General features: G+C 36.1%; 1 protein-coding gene across 1 annotated transcript in view; it reads right to left on the bottom strand.

Annotated features, from left to right (window-relative positions):
* The window catches only part of LOC126076838 (bifunctional heparan sulfate N-deacetylase/N-sulfotransferase 4), a 327672-nt gene that overhangs the window by 162320 nt on the left and 142176 nt on the right, over window positions 1-23176 (bottom strand). Inside the window, exons 3-4 of the mRNA XM_049885462.1 lie at window positions 9523-9610; window positions 3053-3207 (exon numbers count right to left, since the gene is read on the bottom strand). Of these exons, the coding sequence (XP_049741419.1) occupies window positions 3053-3207; window positions 9523-9610 (243 nt within the window). The remainder of the gene's footprint in view (window positions 1-3052; window positions 3208-9522; window positions 9611-23176) is intronic.

Raw genomic sequence — 23176 nt, 5'->3', positions numbered from 1 at the left:
TTGGAGCTTTCTACCATCCTATGCTATCTTGATACTGCTGATGGTTTTGAAGCATCATCTGGATATGGAAAGATAATAATTGAATAAGAAAGAAATATATCTCTCAGCTTGCTGGACCATGCACATATTGGCATGTTATGTTTACAATACAGGTGAAGTTCTGAATGTCACTGCTAGAAGAATCCTGAGATATTTTATTGAGCTAAACTCCGGGTAGAAAAGGACAATGTCATTTCAGTATGTGTGTTTAAATGACTTCCTTTTAATCATAATATTTTGACTCTGCAACATGTAAGTTATTTTTTTACAAAATATATTTATAACATTCAGTTTAGCTTCTAGTCACGCTGACTAAACAAATGTAATTGTTCTGAATGGACTCTAAATAGCTTTCAACATTTCATTACGAAGCAATTACATTTCATTCTTTACCAGAGCTCTCGACATGGCTTTTAAAAAGAAATTACACAAACAGGCGAAATCAACCGTTATGAAATATAACCTACATTCCTAAAAGGCAAGGCTTCAAAGTGGGAGTAGGGTGGAGATTTAAGGCAAGTGACAGACATTGTTTATTTTCAAGGTAACTGTACCAAAAAAATTCAGTATGCTTACCTGGGTAGGCTTATTCTTGAAAAGAGGAGCATTTATTTAATTTTACAATGCTATAAAGTAGTACAAAATTTAGTGGACATTCCCTAAAGTTTAAGTAAGGCCCAACCATCTTGTAAATCCATATTAAATATATATATACTTGGTTTCTTAAAGCAAGATACAACTATAAACTCTTTATTTAGAAAAGTCAAAATTGATTACTTAAACAGTAACTAGTGAGTGCCCTGGGAAATCCTGGTTGTGTGGTGGCTATGTGCTATAGCTACTAACCAAAAGGTCAGCAGTTCAAATTCACCAGGTGCTCCTTGGAAAATCTTTGGGCAGTTCTACTCTGTCCTATAGGGACACAATGGGTTTGGTTTGGTTTTGGAGTACCTGGGTGGAGCAAAAGGGTAAGCAGTTGACTACCATTCAAAGGCTTGGCAGTTCAAACTCACCCAGAGGCATATTTGAAGACAGGCCTGCAATATGCTTCCGAAAGGTCACAACCTTGAAAACCCTGTGCAGCAGTTCTACTCTGTACACATGGGGTCGACAGCAAAGAACAACAGCTGAATACTTCCCATGTGCCAAGCATTGCTCTAAGCACTTCATGTGCGTTCTCATAATACTATGTGGTAACTGTTACTATTAGCTTCATTTTTACAGGTGGGGAATTGAGACATAGAAAAGTTAATAACTTATTCAAAAGTAAGCTTCCATTAACAGAAGGTGAGGATTCGAAGAAGTCCGTGGTCATAACTCTTTGTTATGCTGCTTGCACGGACTACCAAGGATCCTACCAAGGATCTTTAGGAGAGGATGAGATCTGATTGACACAGATCTGGGGAATTAGAGAGAAGGGTGAGTCATTAACATAACTAGGTGTAACTCTAAAATATAATAGTGTTCATTTGGCCTTAGGTCTATGCCTCCTAACGTGGCTTTTACAAAATAGAACATACCAGCAATCGCTCAGTGCAAAAGAACCACAACTGTTTGAGACAGGGATTCTTAAATCGGGTTCCAGAGTCTTCAGGTGATTCACAAATGCTTTGTGATCATATGTCCCAACGTCTGCTGTGTATTTTTCTGGGGAAGAGATCTCTGTGTTTCATTAGATTCTTAAAGGAATAGATTAATTAATACCTAGAATAGGAGTGGGCAAGTTTTTTCTGTAAACGTCCAGATAATAAACATTTTAGGCTTTGTGGATCAGATGGTCACTGTTGAAGCTATTCAACCCTGCTTTTGCCAGTGAGAAAGCAGCTGCAGAGGATATATAAAGGGATGAGCATGCCAGCGTTCCAATAAAACTTCATTTATGGACATTGACATTTGCATTTCATCTCATTTTTATGTATCACAAAATATTATCCTTCCTTTGGGTTGGGTTTGATTGTTACTAAATTATGAAAAAATGTAAAAACCTTTCTTAGTTCATAGGTCATAAACAAACAGGTGTTGGGTCAGATTTGGCCCAAGGCTGCAGTTTCCCAACCCCTTGTCTAGAGCAGTGGTTCTAAATGTGTAGTCCCAGCAGAATCACCATCATCTGAGAACTTGTTAGAAATGCCAATTCTCGGGCCTCTCTGAAAATCTACTGAATCAGAAACTGTAGGCCAGGGGCCAGCACTCTATGTTTTCAAAGTCTTTTATGTAAAATTAATACATGTTAAAGTTTGAAAGCCACTGCTTTGCTCTAATGATTCAGTTAATGCATTCATTTGTTCATCAATTAACTTGTCCATCCAATAAATTTTTTTAAAGGGTTAATTATGCTGCATCAGAGATACAGTGGTGACAGTACTATTTTTTCCACTGCACACATGCAAGAATACTCTTCCCGGAAAATAAGATATTGCACATTTTGACAATGGTCTACTTTTTGAAATATATTTTATATCACAATGCAACACACAGATACACACATACTTGAAGGAAAGTATCACAAGGCAATAACCAAAAAAAACCCCAAACCCATTGCTGTCGAGTGGCTTCCTACTCATAGTGACCCTATAGAACAGAGTAGAACTGCCGCATAGGGTTTCCAAGGAGTGGCTGGTGGATTTGAACTGACGTTCTTTTAGTTAATACCCAGTGCCGTCGAGTCGATTCCGACTCATAGCAACCAGGGCACCTTACAAAGCAATAAACCAAACCATCCAAACCCATTGCTGTAGAGTTGATTCCAAGTCATTGTGACCCTATAAGACAGAGTAGAACTGCCCCATAGGGTTGTCAAGGAGCACTTGGTGAATTTGAACTGCCAACCTTTTGGTAGTAGCTCTAGATACCCTTAATACATGTGATGCGCCCTGGTATTTTCTATTTGACTCTATTTCTGTTGGATGCAGCCCAATAAATTGATTTTATGATCGACTAATGGATGACAACTCATAATTTGAAAAATTTTGCTAAAAAAAAAGTATATCTGTATACGTCTATAGCAACTTACTAGTGCGAACTCTTTGTTGAGAATCATCTGCTCGACTAAGGATGACTCATTGTGGAAGAGGTGGGGCTGCATGTGGCTCCACATGTGAGGGAACCACCAGAACTCATCCACAGACCCAAGCAAAAGGTCATCGCCTTCATCTTCCTCATCAGTTCCTGTAAAACATGAAATTAAAAATGCCTTCAGTGAAAACTTCATACCAGATTAAAGGTTATTTCTGTCAGATTTTCGTTATTCTTCTTCATTTTACTGACCCATAAATCCAATTCTGTGTTGTTTTAATCAAGAAAAAAAAAAAGTCTCTAGTCTAAATTACGTCAGCAGCAATGGCATTGGAGTGCGGGGTGGGGCGGGGTGCAGGCGGGTGGGAGAGGTCAGCTCCAGGGTCAGACAGCTGTTTCATTGAGAATTTAGGGGTATTTCATCCCTGAAATTGTTTAGAATTGCTATTACATAGCGATAAAAAAAGACCTAACTTTAGATGGTTTATTTTTATTTTTGTTTTAAAGTTATCAACAATTCACTCCTCTTTTGCTTACATAGGGGAAATATGATCAGAGATAATTATTTTTTTCTCTTAAAATTTTCTTGCATAGAAGTTTAAAGTTAAATTTCAAATTTGACTGATGATGTTTGTTAACATCACTCTAAAAATCTGGGCTCTCAATTTACATATAAATATAAATTTATATAAATAAATATATTTGTGTCCTTACATATATTTGGTATCATTCAGTACCTGGATTTGAGTCCCTAGTTCCGCCGCTTAATCTTGGGCAAGTTAACATCTTTGAGTTTAAGTTCCATGATTGGAAATCATGAGTCTTAGTGAAGAATCAATGAGATAAAGTGATTAAGGTACTTAATAGTGTGACTCGTGGTAAAGTACTTAATAAATATTAGAATCTCCTGCTTCTTAAAAATAATATTCACTGGTTTATACCTGTGATATTTTGAGCGCTTCATTTTCACACATTTTTACTAACATTGCCTGCCTAGATTATAGCCTTTCTAAAGGCAGGGACTAGATTCTTTTTTAACTTACTCTGTAGCAAGCCACTCCTCCACAGTTACGAATAAATGAATAATTTAATTCAGTCTGTATTAACTTAGTCAGTTGACTTTAGAGGCTGCACATATTGCCTAAAGTGCATGCCAATTTTTGTGTGCATTTATTTATATGTATTTTTGATGGGATATAATCCGTAGTCCTCAAAAGGTGTAAGAACAACCAAGTTTTAATCAGAGTTTGGCACTGTGAGTTGAAAATACACAGGGAGTAAAGAAATAGAAGTCTTGAAAGTGATAAAGTCATAAGAATGAATGGACCATAGAATCCTTAATTTTTTTTTTTCACTTTAGCTAAAGCTATTAGTACTACAGACTCACAGGCCATTGACTTTTACTAATACATACTAAGAATTTCAAATATGGAAATGCAAACGAAGAATAGTTTATCACTTCCTCAGGTGGATTTCAAGCTTGAAGCATTTGTGCTATAGACCAGGTTTTTCTCACCGCCATAATTTAACAAAATGAGGCATAAATTAGGAATAGTTCCTTTAGGTCACCTGCCATGAACAAATTGGTAGTTCCGTCACTCTCCTGGAATTATCCCGTTGTGCTTTGAAAATAGAACGTTTGAGAAATGCTTCAATTTGCTTTAGCTCCTGCTGTTCATTATCAGTAGCGGCAGGAGGCACATATGCGTACTTGACCAGGAAGGAGGTCAGTTACTCAATTTAAAGAAAACTTTGCAAACTACTGCTATACAGGCAGTCCCCGGGTTACGAATGAGGTCCAGTCCTTAAACGTGTCTTTGAGTCGAATTTGTAGGTGGGTCGGAACTGGTACCTACAGTTCTTATTTAGCCTTTCTTGGAGTCCTAGTTGCACGGTGGTTAAGAGCTTGGCTGCTAACCAAAAGCTAGGCAGTTCAAATCCACCATCCATTCCTTGGAAACTCTATGGGGCAGTTTTACTCTGTCCTATAGGGTCGCCATGAGTCAGAATTGACTCAACAGCAACAAGCTTTTGGGTTTAACGCAACAAAAGGCTCAAAGGCTTTTCGATGATTTCAGAGCTGCACATGCAGCACGTGAAGGTGATTCTGAGGAAGAATTTGTTTCGAGTAGGGGTTGGTTCAATCATTTAACTGAGAGGGCAAATTTACATGACGTTAAAGGGCAAGTGTGGGTTGTCCTTAAGTCCAACATTCTTAAGCCTGGGGACTTGCTGTAAACAGATGCATTACTGATCATAAAATCTAAGCAATTTTTATATCAGAGTTATATTAATTTATAAACACTTCCCACAAGGTTGAGAATACTATTTAAAATAATAATACTTTTTCACATTGTGGATTAATTTCCCATAACCCTTTCTCTTATTTTCTACAGGTCATATAACTCAAAGCCACATGAACCAAACCTGTGACACTGGAAATAGCTTAATGAAAAATAGGACACCAAGTCATAATGAGGGACCACAGCAGAATTTCAATGTTTACAAATCCAGATAACTGAAAATATTAAATGTTTTAATTCAGAGTGAACACATATTTTTCCTCGCCTAATATATTCTTAAAAATACAATTTATAGTTCCTAGGTGACCATATATATATATATATTTTTTTAGGTTGACCATATTTCACACAAGCTACCACCCATTAAATTAACCACATTCACATTGAGCCTTTACCGTCTAACTTGATCTAGATTTAAATCTAGATCGTTATTGATTAAACACAGAATTTTTTGTTCTGATTTAAAATTATGTTCTTTTACTTTTCTTGATTTGCGGAGAATGAAAAGTGTTTTACTTCAGAAGTAAAATATTGAAGGGTTCATTTCTTTGCCTCACTTCTGGAGGACCTGTGTTATGGGTGGTAGTATGCTTCTAAAAACTCTTTCAGTGGGCCAAAATAAGAACTGTTTTAGTGAGATCTGCACTATATGTTCATTTCCTTAAAGGCAGAGTTGTAACCTTAAAATAGGACAGAGTTGTAATCTTAAAATAAGACACAAATTTCAGCTTCTGTATTATGTCTTCTTTTTTTTTTCAAATTTCTACTTTATATTTGCTCATTACATGTGAAATATTGCAATTTCTAAATTGTCAGAAGATATTTCCTAATTTTCTGTTGAGCCTGACGCAGTTTGATACAGATAAGTATAGAAGAAACTGCTTTAAAATATCATATTACATAAAAATAACTGTATAGTGGTGAGAATTGGTTAAAAGCTACCTACAGTTTCAAAATCAGACAATAGAGCCATATGAACTGTTAACTCATTTGATAATACTCGATTCCTATACAAAAATACTTTTTTAAAAGTAATAATAATAATAAACATTTATATAGTACTTACAATACACTAGGAACTGTTCTAAGTGAGATAGATATTATTGTTATCCCCATTTTATAGATGTGGACACTGAGGCACAGAGAAGTTAAGTAGCCTGCTGTGTTCACATAGCTAGTAAAATATCCCTGAATTTGATCCGAGGCAGTGTGACTCTAATATCTAGTCTATTAACCAAATCTTTATATATCAAATAAATGCAAACAAATGGCAACAAAAAACGACCAAAGAGAAATAATATAACATTTATAACCTTCATGTTTGAAAGTTAATAGTTTTATGTAATGGATTATTTTTTGTAATAAGGTATCATGGTGAAAAGAATATTAATCAATTTTGCAAATAATAATAATAATAGCCATGAAATAATCATTGATTGAGTCGTATTCATTGTATTCTCATTTATACAAAATAGCAACAATTGTCACCAGAAATCACGTCCCCTGGAAAATAAAATTTGTAGTCCTCCATCCCTGAAAGGCATATTAATGTCGTAACATATCCATTTTTTAACTGGGCTTTCATTGCTCAAATCCCATCAGGCATTAAGTATTTTCAGAGTAAATATTTCACTCCTAACTCGTGCATGTATATGTGTGTGTAATTTGCAGTATGCTCTTCCTCTTTCAATTTGGCACCTCTGTATGACTGACTTTTTGGGAAAGCTTAGTGATATGCCCTTTCTTCTTTTTAGCTGAGATTCTTTTTTAGCATGTGAAGGACAGAAACTGAACAGAAAGGAATATACGAGAAATACAAATAAGTGAAGCAGGCTACGAAATGTAGAATCAATCATTATTACGCTGGGCATATGTGATTAAATGTCTTCAAAACAATGAGGCTCATCAATCAGTAAACTCCCGCACTGAGAAATCAGACCATCCTGGGAGAGAACTGAGACAGTCATTGAGACAAGGCCACCGCCTCATGGTTACACATCACAGCTAAGTGTACATGGAAGGAAAACACTTCTCTGATTTTCAACCCTTTGTCTATATAGGTAAACTCCCATATAGAAATGTGACTAGTTAGAGGAGAGGCCTGCTCTCATGATAGAGGCTGTCGCTAAAGTTGACCTCTGTACTGGAAGAAAAACCTTGATTTCCCTGAGTGACTTAATATTAATCAACATAATATGATTGCACACTTGAAGTACCTTATGGATTCCTTTCAATGATTCTGTATGCAGGAAAGAAGCAAATCAATGAAATAATTTTTTATATTTGTGTGAAGAAAATTAAACTTTCAGAATTTACAAACTCACATAATGCTTACTCTCTAAACGACAATATCACCTCAACATAATAAAGCGTTTCTTTTCTTGTTTTTGTTGGTTAATTCCAACATAATGAGTCAGTGACGTCCCTTTAAGAGATAGAATTAAAATATGTCTGTTATTTTTGTGGTGTCTTCCTTCAACACCTATCCCTGTGACATTAAATAGTGTGTTCATTTCCTAGCGAATGTGTGCTGTGTACATGTTCAGGATTGTAAAGAAGAAATGGGAAGTGTTATAACCTGCTATCATCATTTATTCTGCACTTGTCTGGCAGGTTTAATAGATTTGAATATGAAAAGTAAATAAAATTTAGGCAGTTACCCAGATATATTCCAGTCAAAAGAATAGTTTTACTTTTAATAGACAGCTACATAAGACAAAGTAATATTGTTTGTATGTGAACCCTAAATAATCTCATAATTTTTTTTTTCCCTGCCTGAGTAGATACAGCCTTCAGAGTTATCTGCTTTATAACTTCATAGTCAGAGCTTCTCAGGCCTCAACTCATTTCTTTAGGGGGCTTTTGAAGAAGATTTACAAAACCATGTCTATTGTAAGCTGGAATTGATTTGTGTGTGCAGATATGATGACCCAAATCGCTTTTTGCAATACGTCCTTTTAAAATATGCAATCATTTGATTTATCAACTGGTCTAGATACTAATTTTCCTTTATTACTTTAAACAGATTTACATGTTTCAAAACAGGAGAGAAAAGGCATTAAGAAAAAGCCAATAAGACATTGCTGCTTCAATATTCTAATAAACCATGCTGAGCTTTTACATTAGAAAGCCTCTTTGAGTAAACAAGCTTCATTTACGATATTTAAAGGCTACCATCGTATGGGATATTTCTAATGAGTCAATAAACTGCATGCATGCATGGAGAACACTGTGAAATGTCTCCACTAAGATGCTATGAAGAAACAACAATGCAGACTTCTAAATGAAGCACTTAGCTCCAGCCCAGATGCACAAATAGGAGCAGATTGTAAGTATTCCCCTAATTCAGGCCCCAACATACCATTTCGTGCTATTTTTGTCATCAGCATTAGACAATCAATTTTACCCACATAGTTTTTATCCATACTAGTGCCAGATATTACAATGCTAATATCCAGACAACAAAAGTCAAATTCTGGAGGTGAAGGCGGGAATGAGGTGAGAAGTATCGCAACACAGAGGAATGAGTCAACACCAATCAAATTTGGAGAATTCGTTGAGAGGCTAAGACTCAAGGGAAAAGTATTTGTGGCAGAAACAGAAATGGAAAGAGACACAAGCCTGATTGTGATTATTGTAATGTATATTGGACAAAAGTAGCAACCATATTTCTAGGGAAGAATCCTGTAAAAAAAAAAAAAAAAAGGTAAGCTAAGCAAGAAGACCCTTAGGGTCTATTATATTTCTTTGAGGCTGTAAGATTCCTCTCTCTTCACCAGATGTTTTCCAAAGGAAAAGAATATGTACAAAAACACCCATCACCTCAGCTATCTGACAACTTTAAAATGCCACCCATTATTATTATTATTTATAATTACTACATTTCTTACTTAGACAGTACTAAGACAAGTTGTCATATTTAGAACAGTGGTTACAGTTTCTTTTACTGAGTAGAAAAAGTCAATTCTCTCCTCTTTTGCCCTTGATTCTAAACACATTTACCAAAGTAAACAAGCTCATTGATTTGGGATTTGGCCACTCATACAACATGTCCAAGTTTTTCCCATAATCAGTCTGGACATTATATTTCCCCTACTTATGGAACAATTAAAATCCTATCTCCTATTTATATGTAGCTGCCTGAGAAGGCAAAGCTCCTTCTTACCTGTGTGGTAAAACTTCCCTGAAAATCCAAGGTTGAAGGTAAAATTTGCAACCTGAGTGCGCAGTAAATTTTGAGTCTCTAGTAATGCCTGAAATAAATAAGAAATTAACATGATTTTAGAAAAATAAATATGAAGCTTTGGAATGCCTCTTTTTCAAATGTGTGTGCATGGATGAAACAAAATAAGAGGAGCTTTATTGCTTTTTTTGAGTATTTGAGGAGTACTGTTATGTGCTATTCACAGTTCAGCTATTATTTTTACTATTATTGTTGTCATTGTTATTTTTATTGAAGGGTACCAAATTATGAAACAGTTAAGTCCTAAGCACATTCTGTGTTAATGAGAGGCAATTCTCCAACTACACAGCACTGAAATCATTTTTCATTTCTGTGTGAGACTTTACTTGGATTCCAGGTTATTGTACTTCCTTTCCTGGCAAAAGGTTTTCAAAATTGTTTGATGAAGACAAATCCTGTAGTTGTAGTAAGGCATAGGGAGAGAACTTTTGTTTGAATTGCAATTTAGTATTTTATCTAGCTGTTCTATGTCACTTACCATTTTTTAAGACGTAAAGTCGAAAGTTTGGGTTATCACTTTACAAACCAAAGAGCAATGTATATTTAATAGGACGTTTTTGCAAATCTAGAGATAATGAAAAACCAAAACACAGGCAAAAACTGTCGTGTTACTAATTACATAAAGAACTATTCTCTAAAAGTAATAAAAAATTTCTCTAATTCCTTGTATTTCGAGTCTGAGTATGTTCATTTCTTATTTGTAGACAGGATAAGACTCCACTGATGATAACTTTAGAGTCAGAATTTTGGGACGTTTTCTTCCAATCCTTCCTCTGCTTCTATTCCTATGTCAACACGTGTAGCATAATTTAGAATTCACATCCTCTGGCTTTTTAGTTGGCATATTATTCTGCTATTGACTTGAAATGCTTTTTCTATTTTGTTTGGGGATTTTTTTTAAGGGGGCTTACTTTGTACTGGTGACTATGAAAAGCTCATTTCAAGCTAGAAATATTAATAATCCAGTGATTTTTGATAATTGTTAACCATCTGTTGAGGTGACTAAATAGTCAGAGGTTTAGATAATTTCTTTTGGAGCAATAGTTATGGTTGCTAAGGATTTGTTTCAAGAATTTGTGGGCCTAACTTTTTGTGCCCTCAAAATTAAGGAAGTATCCTTTAAATTAGTTCAAGTCAGGGAAAAAAAAAAAATAACTAAAAGGTTGACAGGCTATATAGTCATTGGTTATGCAAGATCACAGTTAATCCTGGCCAACCTTATTTAAATATTATCCATTATATGGACAAGGAAAAAAACATAGATTACTAGTTTAACCCATTTATAGGATGTATAAAGGGATGTTTATTCTCAAAAAGAAAAAGCTAAATATCAATAAATGAAATATAAAAACTAAAGTCCATTGAACTATTTGGGCTAACTGGTAAATACTGTGGAATACAGCCTTAAAATAAGAAGATCATGCATCTTTTTTCTTAGTGAGTTCCTTTTTCTGGATTCCTTGTTTTATTCAATGCACAATCCCTGAGACACTATACTTTAAGCAATCTTTTTTTTTTTTTAATTCCTCCATTGCCCTGTTCTCACCACCACAACCCTGTTTACTCAGTTTTCTACCTCTGAGTTCTCAAAGTCATTCTACATTCTGTATCCATTTATCAAACATCCATTCTTTAATTCAGTAAACATTTATTGTAAGAACTGTTTTAGTCAAGATGAATATAGTGTTGAGTATAACAAGCATGACCAACCTTGAACCTTCCTGCCTGGTGAGGGAGAGAGATATTAAATAGACTATCACAAAAAAAGTGTAATTACAACTTGTGGTAAGTGCTGGTAACAAAATATAGAGCATGCTGTTATAGATGTAATGTCTTCTTGTTAAGAGCTGTCAAGTCGGCTCTGACTCATAGCAACCCTATGTACAATAGACAAAAACTCACTACCTCCCAAAGAATGGTTCCCTCTCCCCGCTCCCCCGACACACCTGGTAACCGCTAATAACCACTAGTCTCTATACATTTACCTATTATTGTCATTTCATGTAAGTAAGATCATACAATATTTGTCCTTTTGTGATTGACTTACTTCACTCAGGATAACGTCTTAGAAGTTTATCCCATGTTGTAGCATGCATCACAACTTCATTTCCCTTTATAGCTGAGTAGTATTCCATTATATGCATGTGCCATGTTTTGTTTATCCATTCATCCACTGATGGGCACTTAGGTGGTTTCCACCTTTTTGCTATTGTGAATAGTGCTGTGATGAGCATAAGTGTTTGTTCACATTGCTACTTTTAGATCCCTAGGATATATACCTAAGAATGGAATTGCTGGGTCATGCTATAATTCTATTTTTAATTTTTTGAGGAACTGCCATACTATTCCCCACAACAGGAAACTTAATGGAGTTTTTAAAAAATGTATTTTGGAAAAAAATTGTTGGACTGGAAATAATATAATTCTCAATTTGAGATAAAAATCAAGTGGTGAAGCTTGGGAAATAAGCATGCAGTTGAAAATATAATTTTTATATCCGAGTGTTGTGTGGGAAAATTTGATTAACTTTTGAATATATATTTAAAATAAAATGTTTAAAGTTTTAATTATAAATTTAATTATAAATACATTTAAGTAATTTCATTTATTTTCTTTAACAGTTTACAAGTCATAAAAACTAATTTAAGTGGCTTTAAAATTTTTCTTTGCATTGTGTATGAAGAACTTACTAACTTGATTGACTATTTCAAGGAATATTTAACCATTTAAGAAAAAGCTATAGTTCATTTTTTAACAAACATTACTTATAATGTTCTCATAATGAGTTCCTCAGTACTTAATAAAGCAAGTCCACCTTTGCCCCTATATAACTAAATATTGTTAAAGGGAGCAATTATTCTCGAACTTTCACTGTACATGACATTTTCTAGAGGAAACTGCTAAAAACGTAAATTCTGGGGGCCACATGAAGAGTTGCTGATTCAGCTCATCTGTGATGGGGCCTAGGAATGTGCATTTCATCATACAACCCAGCCTGTTCAAAACAATGTCAAGCAATGTGTTCCAAGTACCCATGTGAAATATATCACCAAAACCCTGTATAACACCTAGGCCTCTTCTCCGAGGATTCAGAATCAGAGAAGACGGGAAGAAGCCCAGAAATCTGTGTTTTTAACAAGTTATTTTTATAGCTGGAAACCCTGGTGGCGTAGTGGTTAAGTGCTATGGCTGCTAACCAAAGGGTTGGCAGTTCAAATCCACCAGGAGCTCCTTGGAAACTCTATGGGGCAGTTCTACTCCCGTCCAATAGGGTCGCTATGCGTCGGAATGGACTCAATGGCACTGGTTTTTTTTTTTTATTTTTTTTTATTGGTATTCTTATAGCTTGTTGGAGAGCTTGATGGAGATTATTACTATCAATGAAGTTTGAGAAATATTGAGTTAATGGATTATTTATATTAATTTCAAGTGTATACTGCATATATCTTAAACCATTTTAACATTCAAGTTATTTACTACCAGGCTAACTCTTTTCTTGCCAGTTGCCATTTAGTCAATTCCGACTCATCATGATCCCATGTGTGTCAGAGTAGGACTGGACTCCATAGGATTTTCAATGGCTGGTTTTTCAGAAGTAGATCTCCAAGCCTTTCTTCCAAGGTGCTTCTGGGTGGACTTGAATCTCCAACCTTTTGGTCAGCAGTCCGACTAGTTAACTATTTGCCCAGTCAGGGACTCCAATGCTTTAAAAAAAAAAAAAGATTTTTTTTTAATTAAGTGTTCTTAATTAATAAGGTTTTACCATAAATATACTTTGATAATTTATATCCCATACTTTCAAAATTTCAAATCAAATACCCAACAGTAATAATTTTTGTTTCTTCTATATAGTGTCTTTCTTTTATAATACTCAATAATTCAACAAAAATAGTATGTTATTTATACTAATAATACCTCCACACCCCCACATGGAAATAAGAAGTACTTACATTCTTATTTTCCAGAGGGGAAAAAAGGAAAAAAAAAAAAAATTTCATGGAATGAAACAAGGAAAGGGGCAAAACTGAGCATGTTTGCCTTAACACCCAGTCCAACTTTAATAATCTCAGTTCCCACTACAATAATTTGTGTGGCCACCCAAGATTAAACGGACTCAGGAGTCCATGAACCTTTGTGCATCCATGTACAAACAAAGAGAACTAGGACTGAGCCTGTGTGAAACTATGAAGTTTTTTAAGCTTGTCCTCGGTAGTTCCTCCCTCACTTTTGGCTCCTCTCTTCTCCCTAAGAGGCAATCCTCATTCCTTCTGAAACCTATTTTCTTCTTTTTTTTGATGAACTCCTACTGTTACTCAGAGAGGAAATTGATGTAATTTATAAGTCGACAGAAACTCATTATTCCAACATGCTAATTCTTCTCAGTAATTTAGATCCAAGAGTTCTCTCTTATTGTGGAATGAATGAATGAATGAATGAATGCCTCTGCTAAAGTAAATGAAGACACTGAGCATGTGTGGGAGTTTTTTGTGGGGAGAAGTGTTTGGGGTATGGGAATTTTTGTGCTGAAATCATACTACATGTGAAGAAAAATCTGCTGAGTCAACAAACACCTTAATGTGTTTCTGAGTGATTTATCTTCTCTTTCAACTCATCATTTAAGTGTTCCACTTCCATCTCTCTTCCCTGGTCAAAGTCTCCAGGAAGTCAAAAAATATAGAGCTCACTCTCACTGTGCTCTCTTCCCTCCTTGTGCCATTATTCACATGTCCAGTCATTCAAACAGTATTCGCTGAACCTCTGCTATGTTTCAGACACTCTTTTAGTGCCATGGATTCAATGGAGAATGGTAATAAGTAATAATAAATATCTAATACAATTGAACTTTTACCATGTTCTAGGCACTGTGTTAAAAAGCAAAGATGTGACTTTGAGGACTAAGGTGTGCCTGACCCAAACCGTGGTATTTTCAATCATCTCCTATGCATGCAAAAGCTGGACAATAAATAAGAAAGGCCAAAGAAGAATTGATGCTTTTGAATTATGATGTTGGTGAAGAATATTGAATATACCATGGACTGCCAGAAGAACAAACAAATCTATCTTGGAAGAAGTACAGCCAGAATGCTCTTTCGAAGTGAGGAGGGGAGACTTTGTCTCACACAAAAAATCAGTCCCTGGAGAACATCATGCTTGGTAAAGTAGAGGGTCAGCATAAAAGAGGAAAACCCTCAAGGAGATGGATTGACACAGTGGTTACAACAATGGGTTCAAACAAAAAAATGTTGGTGAGGATGGTATAGGACTGGGCAGTGTTTCGTTCTGCTGTACATAGTGTCGCTATGAGTCGGAACCGACTCGGGGCACCTAATAACAACAACAGGCACTGTGCAAAGCATTTTACTTGAGTTATCTCTTTAAGTATCTCAACAATTCCTTTGTTATCTGCATTTTAAAAAGGCAAGACATAACGCACCAAAGCAAGCCCATTGCCGTCAAGTTGACTCCGACTCATAGTGACCCTATAAGACAGGGTAGAACTGCCCCACAGAGTTTCCAAGGAGCACCTGGTGGATTTGAACTGCCACCCTTTGGGTTAGCAGCCGTAGCACTTAACCACTATGCCACCAGGGTTTCCACATGGGGCACAGAGAAACTAAATAAACAACACGAAGTTTTGCAGTTAGAAAGTAAATGAAAAACAAAACTGATAAATTTGCTATTATCATGGAACTTACCTTCTTTGGAAGCACACAGATGATACACAAAGTAAATTTGCTAACTCGATAATTATTTAATTACACATTTTTATTAGCGGTATAAAAAAACGGGGCAGGCTTTTATGGAGTCTGCTGGAGGCAAAGCAGTCTATGAGAACAATGGCTCTGTGTGAGGAAAACCTTGGCACTTTGTTAATATCCCACACTGCCTCATCTCACAAAGGAAATTACTTGCATTGTAGACTGATTCCTCTGGCTACTTGCAGAGAAAGAATTGTTTGGACACAGGGAGACCATCTAAGAAGTTTAGGTGGTAGTTTCAGTAAGAGATAATAAAGGCATGGCTTACACTGTGGGTATTAGGAATGGGAAGTAGATGGCTTAGGAAGTGGAAAGTGAGATAGAGTTTGATTTTATTAATGGCTCCAGTTTCTTAAAGTCAGTACAAAGGGGAAGAGTTGTGAAAAGTTTGGAGGAAAAAAAATCAATACTTCTACCACGACACTAACCCTTACTTCCCCAATACTGCATGATTGTGTTTTCCAAAACTCTACATCACCCCTAGTGGGAAAGACAGGGCTTAAAGTCCTACGGTGTCATGGGTTTCACACCTCTGTTACCTAGGTTTGCAGGGTAAACTTGAGGAAGCAATTGCACAAGGAATGTATATGTGGATAAGGGAGAAGACACTTATCACAAGGGGCGCTTTTGGAATAATGGAAGGTTAAACATTGATGCTGATTAAAAATATTGGCAAAGAGAGGGCATCATGCTGAGTGAAAATAGTTAGTTGCAAAAGGACAAATATTGTATGAGACCACTATTATAAGAACTCAAGAAAAGGTTTAAACACAGAAAAAATCATTCTTTGATGGTTATGAGGGTGGAGAGACAGGGGGAGGGGAAATTACTAACTAGTAGACAAGGATCAACTTCGGTAAAGGGAAAGACAACACACAATACAGGGGAAGTCAGCACAACTGGACCAAAGCAAAAGTTAAGATGTTTCCCGGACACATCCAAACATTTTGAGGGACAGAGTAGCTGTGGCTGGGGCCTGGGTACCATAGTTTTGGGGGACTTCTATGTGAATAGGCATAACAAAGTTTATTAAGAAAATGTTCTACATTCCACTTTGGTGAGTGGTGTCCGGGGTCTTAAAAGCTTGTGAGCGGCCACCTAAACCGGTCCCATTCTACTTGGAGCAAAGGAGAAAGAAGAACACCGAAGACTCAAGAAAAATATTAGCCCAAAGGACTAAAGGACCACATGAACCAGAGACTCCACCAGCCTGAGACCAGAACTAGATGGTGTCTGGCTATCACCAGTGACCGTCCTGACAGGGAATACAACACAGTCCTGGACAGAGCAGGAGAAAAATGTAGAACAGAACTCAAATTCACATAAAAAGGCCAGACTTAATGGTCTGACAGAGTGGGGAACTCCCAATACTATGGCCCTGGATGCACTATTAACCCAGAGCTGAAACTGTTCCTGAAACCCACTCTTCAGACAAAGATTAGATAGCAGTATAAAACAAAAAAATAATACACGTGAGGATTGTGCTTCTTAGTTCAATAAGATATACGTGACAAATGGGCAGCTCCCATCCAAAAGCAAGATGAGAAGGCAGGAAGGGACAGGAAGTGGTCAAATGGACACAGAGAACCTGGGGTGGAAAGGGGGAGCATACTGTCACATTGTGGGGATTGCAACTAATGTCATAAAACTCTATTTGTAGAAATTTTTGTATGTGAGATTAACTTGAGCTGTAAACTTTCACCTAGAGCACAATAAAAATAAAATAAAATGAGAGGTCAGGACCAAATATGTGTGTGTGTATGTATATATATATGCAAAGAAAAGAGAAAAAGTAAAAATTGAGTTGACCCTATAAAATAACACCTACTTATGGCATTTTTTTTTTTATTATGGCATATATGTAAGTTTGCATTTTCAGCTTGTTTATCAAAGAACTCAATGGACATTACAAAAATCAAATTTAAAACACATTTATGGTGTTGTAAATTGTATAAGCAAACCACTCCATGTGTCTTTGACTCTCTTTCCACTGGATTTGGATGGATTTGTCTTGTGCCCTAAGTTTTGTTATTGGAAAAGGTCTTGGACATTTTTGTGTCCACAGAAGTCCAAGCTACTGACATCAGTCTATTCCGATTGTATGTGGCACGAGTTTCTGCTTCTGTTTTCTAATTAGCCCTCTAGCTCTCTCCTTGGAAAAGAGAATTTCCTTAAAGTAAAATACAGCCAGTTTTTCTCCTGGATTTCTCTTTCAACTGCATCCTTCATTTCAATCTACAAAAGTCATTTCTAACTATGAGCGCAGCTTTTCTCTGTGCCTGTGTTTCCATATTTTCTATGCCCTACCTACTTAATTGGAAACCCTGATGGCATAGTGGTTAAGAGCTCTGGATGCTAATCAAAAGGTTGGCAGCTCAAATCCACCAGGCGCTCCTTGGAAACTCTATGGGGCAGTTTTACCCTGTCCTGTAGGGTTGCTATGAGTCGGAATTGACTCAATGGCAATGGGTACCTATTTAATCAGAATTTTAGTCAAATAAATAAATTTGAATTAAATGTAAGCTCATCCCGAACCACTGGTCATACTGCTTTAGAAGTTAGTTCTTCCAAGCCTGGTCCTACCCTGCACTGATTTTCTTTATTTTTCCTATAAGGTTTTGGTCCCAAGTCTCCATCATAACCTACAAGCTCTTACGAGTTGTGAACAGATAAATATATATTGCAACTTCAGAGTTCATTGCTAATACAGCATAAGTATTTTACAAGGAATCAAAAAAAAAAAAAAAAAGACTCTCATCCCAGGTTAAAGTATTTAAGTAAATGATAGAGTCATAGTGAGATGTAACTAGGTTCTATTTAGAATTTCTTTGGGTATGGTGGAATAAAGCTAGTCACTGTAAGCTCAATGACTAAAAGATGGCTTTAGAAATAATCAGGGATCAGGTACCCAGGTGAAATACACACCTCAACCAAAAACAATAAAGTCAAAACCTTTGTTGGGTGAAAGTGGGATAAAATGGTTTTCCCCAGAAAAATTCCCTTTGGATATTCCCAGGGATTCTGAGTCAGAATCTGTACTAAAGTGGGTCCAAGTTCTTTTTCTGTCAACCTGGAACTTTAAAATGTAACCAGAATCACTCTGCATGATCATCATGCCTGTGTTGGAGAGACAACTTAATAGAAATGCTTTATACTACTTGTGGAAACTCTATACCACGTCCAAATCCAGTCACCACCTTCAGAGCTGGTTTGGGGTCTGCAGAGTGTGGAAGGATTAGGCTGCCTTCAATATTGAGACATCATGGACAAGTTTACTGTATAAAAGAGGGTAACCAATGAAACTGAATTTCTTACCACAAAACAGTTTCCCAAACTCTGGTCCATGGGTTACTAGCTCTGTGAAATACAATTCTTTGAAAATAATTTCATGTTGAAAGTGTTTAGGAAACATTCTATTTAACACATCCCTTGGGAGGTTCTCAATGCATATTAACATGGTGAAGCCCTTTAGCAGGAAAAATCTTGTGCTTGATTTAGCTTAGCTTCCCTCCCAAACTATTAAGGGGCAGCATCCAATCCCACTTGAGCAAGACTGAGAAACGCCTGGGAAAAAAAAAGAAACATTAAGTGGATAGCTAATTTCTGGGAGATAGAGGTATTTCTTGGGGCCGTATCATCCTCTATTAAACATAGTTTTCTACTTATTATCCAACTGAAGTAACAAAATATAATAGATGTGATTTTATATGAAATGTGATTTGGCTTTTGCACTTAGTCATACAATCATATCAGCTCTCTGCAAGCTATCTGTACAAAGAGGTCTTTTCTACTTTTTTCCAAGACTTTTGTAGCTAAAGAGCTTGAGATCGATTTCTTAGTATGAGGAATTCAGCAAATATGTTTAGAAAGAGCAATTGCACTTTTGATAAACATGATGTTACACTCCTTGGGACATCCCATTCTTGCTGAGAAATTACTTTTAAAACTATTATATTGTTTTCATTAACACAATTACTTATTTACATAAAATCCTTAAGTATAATAGCTTTTTTTAGGCCTTAAAAAATGTAAGCCTCAAGAGCATCCACCAAGGTCAAATACTGGCATTCTTCTTTGGACAGCTGCCTCTGCCTTCACTCATGCCATCTGAACCTCCATTTCTCATCCTCCATCTTTTCTTCACTCACTATAATTCCAGGGCAGGCTTGCGGCAATACTTGGCACAAAAGAGATATTCTATAATTGTTGGCTGGTGTTATAATGGACTTTCCTAATTTTATTTCCTCCGGAAACACTCCCTGTTCACATGCTGATTAGGAATCTCTTCAGCGTCAGGATATTTGTTTATTAGCAATATCCATTTATTAGCTATCCTGTATTTTTTATTTCATTAAATATTGTGTTGTAACAATTCCAAATGGTTTTTGAGCATGGAAAATATATTTCCTATTTTGATTTTTAAAGTTTTACCCACTGTTTCATGGATGCACCTTGGAAATACCTAAACTCTATGCCAGAACTTTTAAGGTCTTGGGCTGTGGAGATGGGCTTCTGAGATTCCTGGCATGGCTTTGGCAGCCATATTGGTAATAAAATATTGTTGTTATCTGCCATGTTATCAATGATGGTGGGTATTTAAATATTGCATAACACACATAAGATAGGTGGCATACTAATAAATATATATTCCATGTCTCACATGAATATGTCTTCTTTCTGAATAAGGACGTATATTGTTAAATACATATTTGGGTAATAGATGAATAAACAGGCAATATCTATTAGCAAATTCATTATTTATTACCAGGGTCTATTCTATTTAACTACAAGATACATTAATTGTTTAAACCTTCTAAAAAGTGCCATTCTACTAAAGTATTGACACAATTTGGGCAAGAGGATGGGAATGTCAACTTAAAATTTTAAGCACATCCCTTTTCATGACTTAGAAAACAAAGTTTGATATTAAAACTGATGATCCATCACTCGTCTGACAGTTGGTCAACTGTGGTGGCTTGAGTGTTGCTGCGATGCTGGAAGTTATGCCACCGTATTTTAAATACCAGTAGGGTCACCCATGGTGGACAGGATTCAGCGGAGCTTCCAGATTAAGACCAAAATCCCACTGCCCTCTAGTCAATTCTGACTCATAGCGACCCTATAGAAAAAAAAAAAAAAAAACTGCCCTGTAGAGTTTCCAAGGAGCGCCAGGTGAATTTCAACTGCTGACCTCTTGGTTAGGAGCCGTAGCACTTAACCACTAGGCCACCAGGGTTTTCCCAGATTAACACAGATTATAAAAAAAGACACGAAAGTCTACTTCTGAAAAAATTGGCCAAGCACTTCGGACATGTTATCAGGAGGGACCAGCCCTAGAGAAGGACATCATGCTTGGTAAAGTAGGGGGTCAGGGAAAAAGAGGAAGACCCTCAGCAAAATGGATTGACACAGTGGCTGCAACGATAGGCTGAAACACAGCGACGATTGTGAGGATGGTGCAAGACCTTGCAGTGTTTCGTTCTGTTGCACATAGGGTTACTATGAGTTACTCAGAATTGATATTATAATTAAAAATCTAATTAGCATTAGAGTTTCTATTTTAATCATTAAAATAGCATAAATTAAGTATTTAACAAAACATGAGTGTATTTAACAGCTTAATGGGCCGGGGGGGAATTTACTTACAAATAAACACATCTACCTGTAGGGAGCAGATTGATTTTAGGTAAATACCAAAAGCTTTACTTTCAAAAGGAACTGTACTTCACCGAATTTTGGACCGTGTCTGTCTTCCAAGCGGTACCCTGTTGTTGTTGTTGCTAGTTGCCATCTAGTCAATTCTGACTTCTGGTGGTCTCATGTGTGTCACAGTAGAGCTGCTCCTTAGGATTTTCAAGGCTGTAATCTTTTGGAAGCAGATCTCCAGGCCTGTCTTTTGTCTCCAGGCCTGGGTAGGTTCAAACTGTCGTCCTTTCAGCTAGTAGTCAAGGACCTAACCTAGACCCCGCTACTATATATACCCATTATATATATATATATATATATATATATATATATATATATATATATAAAAAGTTGCTACCGAGTGGATTCTGACTCATAGTGACCCTATAGGACAGAGTAGAATTGCCCCATAGAGTTTCCAAGGGGTTACAGGTAGATTCAAAGTGCTAACCTTTTGGTGAGGAGCCGCAGCTCTTAACCTCTATGCCACCAGGTTATCCTATGTAGTGCCCCTTACACACACACACACACACACACACACACACAAGAGTATTCTGCATGTAAAAAGTTTTCTGTGTTTTATTTTTATGTTGTTTTACCACATGTCAATAAATGTGGAGTGCTTCAAATCTTTTTGTTCACCGTTACAAAATATTGACAAAAATTTCATATGATCCACAGTTGAGACATTTGCAAGCACACATGCACATACATGCATCTTTAAATGTATATAACAAAAATAATTTTCAAAGACTAAGTATCAGTTCATGACTCAGTTTATGTACATTTGAGGCATTTAAAAGTATTTATTGTTTATGCTCAAATGAAAGAGAATTTTCTGATTACACTGTCGGTGAGGTAGAGATAATATCTTTTTTTTTAATGTTTTCTTATACATACAAAGAGCTCATGTCATTATACATAACTCATGGTTATATGCCTATAACCATGACTTGGTTATAGAAACTATGACCAAATATAATAAAATCCATGGTACAGCATAATATTTTAAGGTGGAATTTTCCTGTACTTTGTAGGCAGCTCATCTTTCACCAAGTCTCTTCCTCTGACAAAAACTTATGAGCTTCAAAAATAAAAAGCTCCTGTGAGATTCTGTTGTCAACTCCTCAAGCTCAACCCTATTTAAAGCCTAATTATAATTCACATTTGTAACAACACAGGCTTAATATCATCTGATAAACAACTACTAGTCTACCAGCTCTGTTTTCCAGTGGATGAAAGGAAACTAGTGATATATTCATGAAGGACAATAACAAAAACAAAAATAGATTTAATGATAATATTTTCCAGTACTCATTTCACAACAAGAGCCCTTTCTTTAGGAGTTTATAGTCCAGTCACTGAGACAAAAAATAAACAAATAAATTAATAATATAGTGCAATAAGTTGAGTGTAATGGGAAGCCAATGGAGAGTTTTGAGCAGAGATATAATTCACACTTCAAATCCTTGCATGAGGATTTGTATGAAGAATTATCTGGGTTGGGGGGATGACAAAAATGGAAGTGAAAAACATCTAGAAAAGAGAAATAATTAGCCTAATAAAACAGGTGTCTTGAATGGGTGATAACATTGAAGTGCCCAGGTCTGAAATATAGTTTAATACAGTTGAAAGATAAAGGTACTAAGATGGTAAATATCTGATGAGGAATTGAATGCTGTGTGTGAGAGAATAAATGTGGTGTGAGATACTTCCTTGATTTGTTCACAGATTTTGGGTGTCAGATTCTGTTGCTTGGAAATTTCCAGGTAGACTTATTCTCTTCAAAAACCCCCAGAGTATAATTTAGTGAGCTGGCTTCATCTACATAAGGCAGGTGGTCCGAGTTTATTAAATGTTTTGGCTCCACACAATATTTTCTCTTTCTTTGTTTTCCTGAGAGCTCTAAAAAACTAGACATGTGTAATTCAAGCAAGATTCTTCAAATAAGTTGGAGAAATAAGGATGGGACAAGTTATCAAGATAAAAATAATGCTCTAGTGATTTTTTAAAGTATTTTAAAAACAAGTTAAATACAGACGGTAGATCATATTGGAACAAATTCTAACCTTAATTAGGGAATCTGAAACAATGGAGAATGAAAAGCATATTATTACCAATATTTTAGATAA

The sequence above is a fragment of the Elephas maximus genome, chromosome 5 (assembly GCF_024166365.1).
Source record: "Elephas maximus indicus isolate mEleMax1 chromosome 5, mEleMax1 primary haplotype, whole genome shotgun sequence".
Classification (NCBI taxonomy): domain Eukaryota; kingdom Metazoa; phylum Chordata; class Mammalia; order Proboscidea; family Elephantidae; genus Elephas; species Elephas maximus.
The sequence above is the reverse complement of the archived record's forward strand: the minus strand, read 5'-3'. Positions and strand labels throughout refer to the sequence as shown.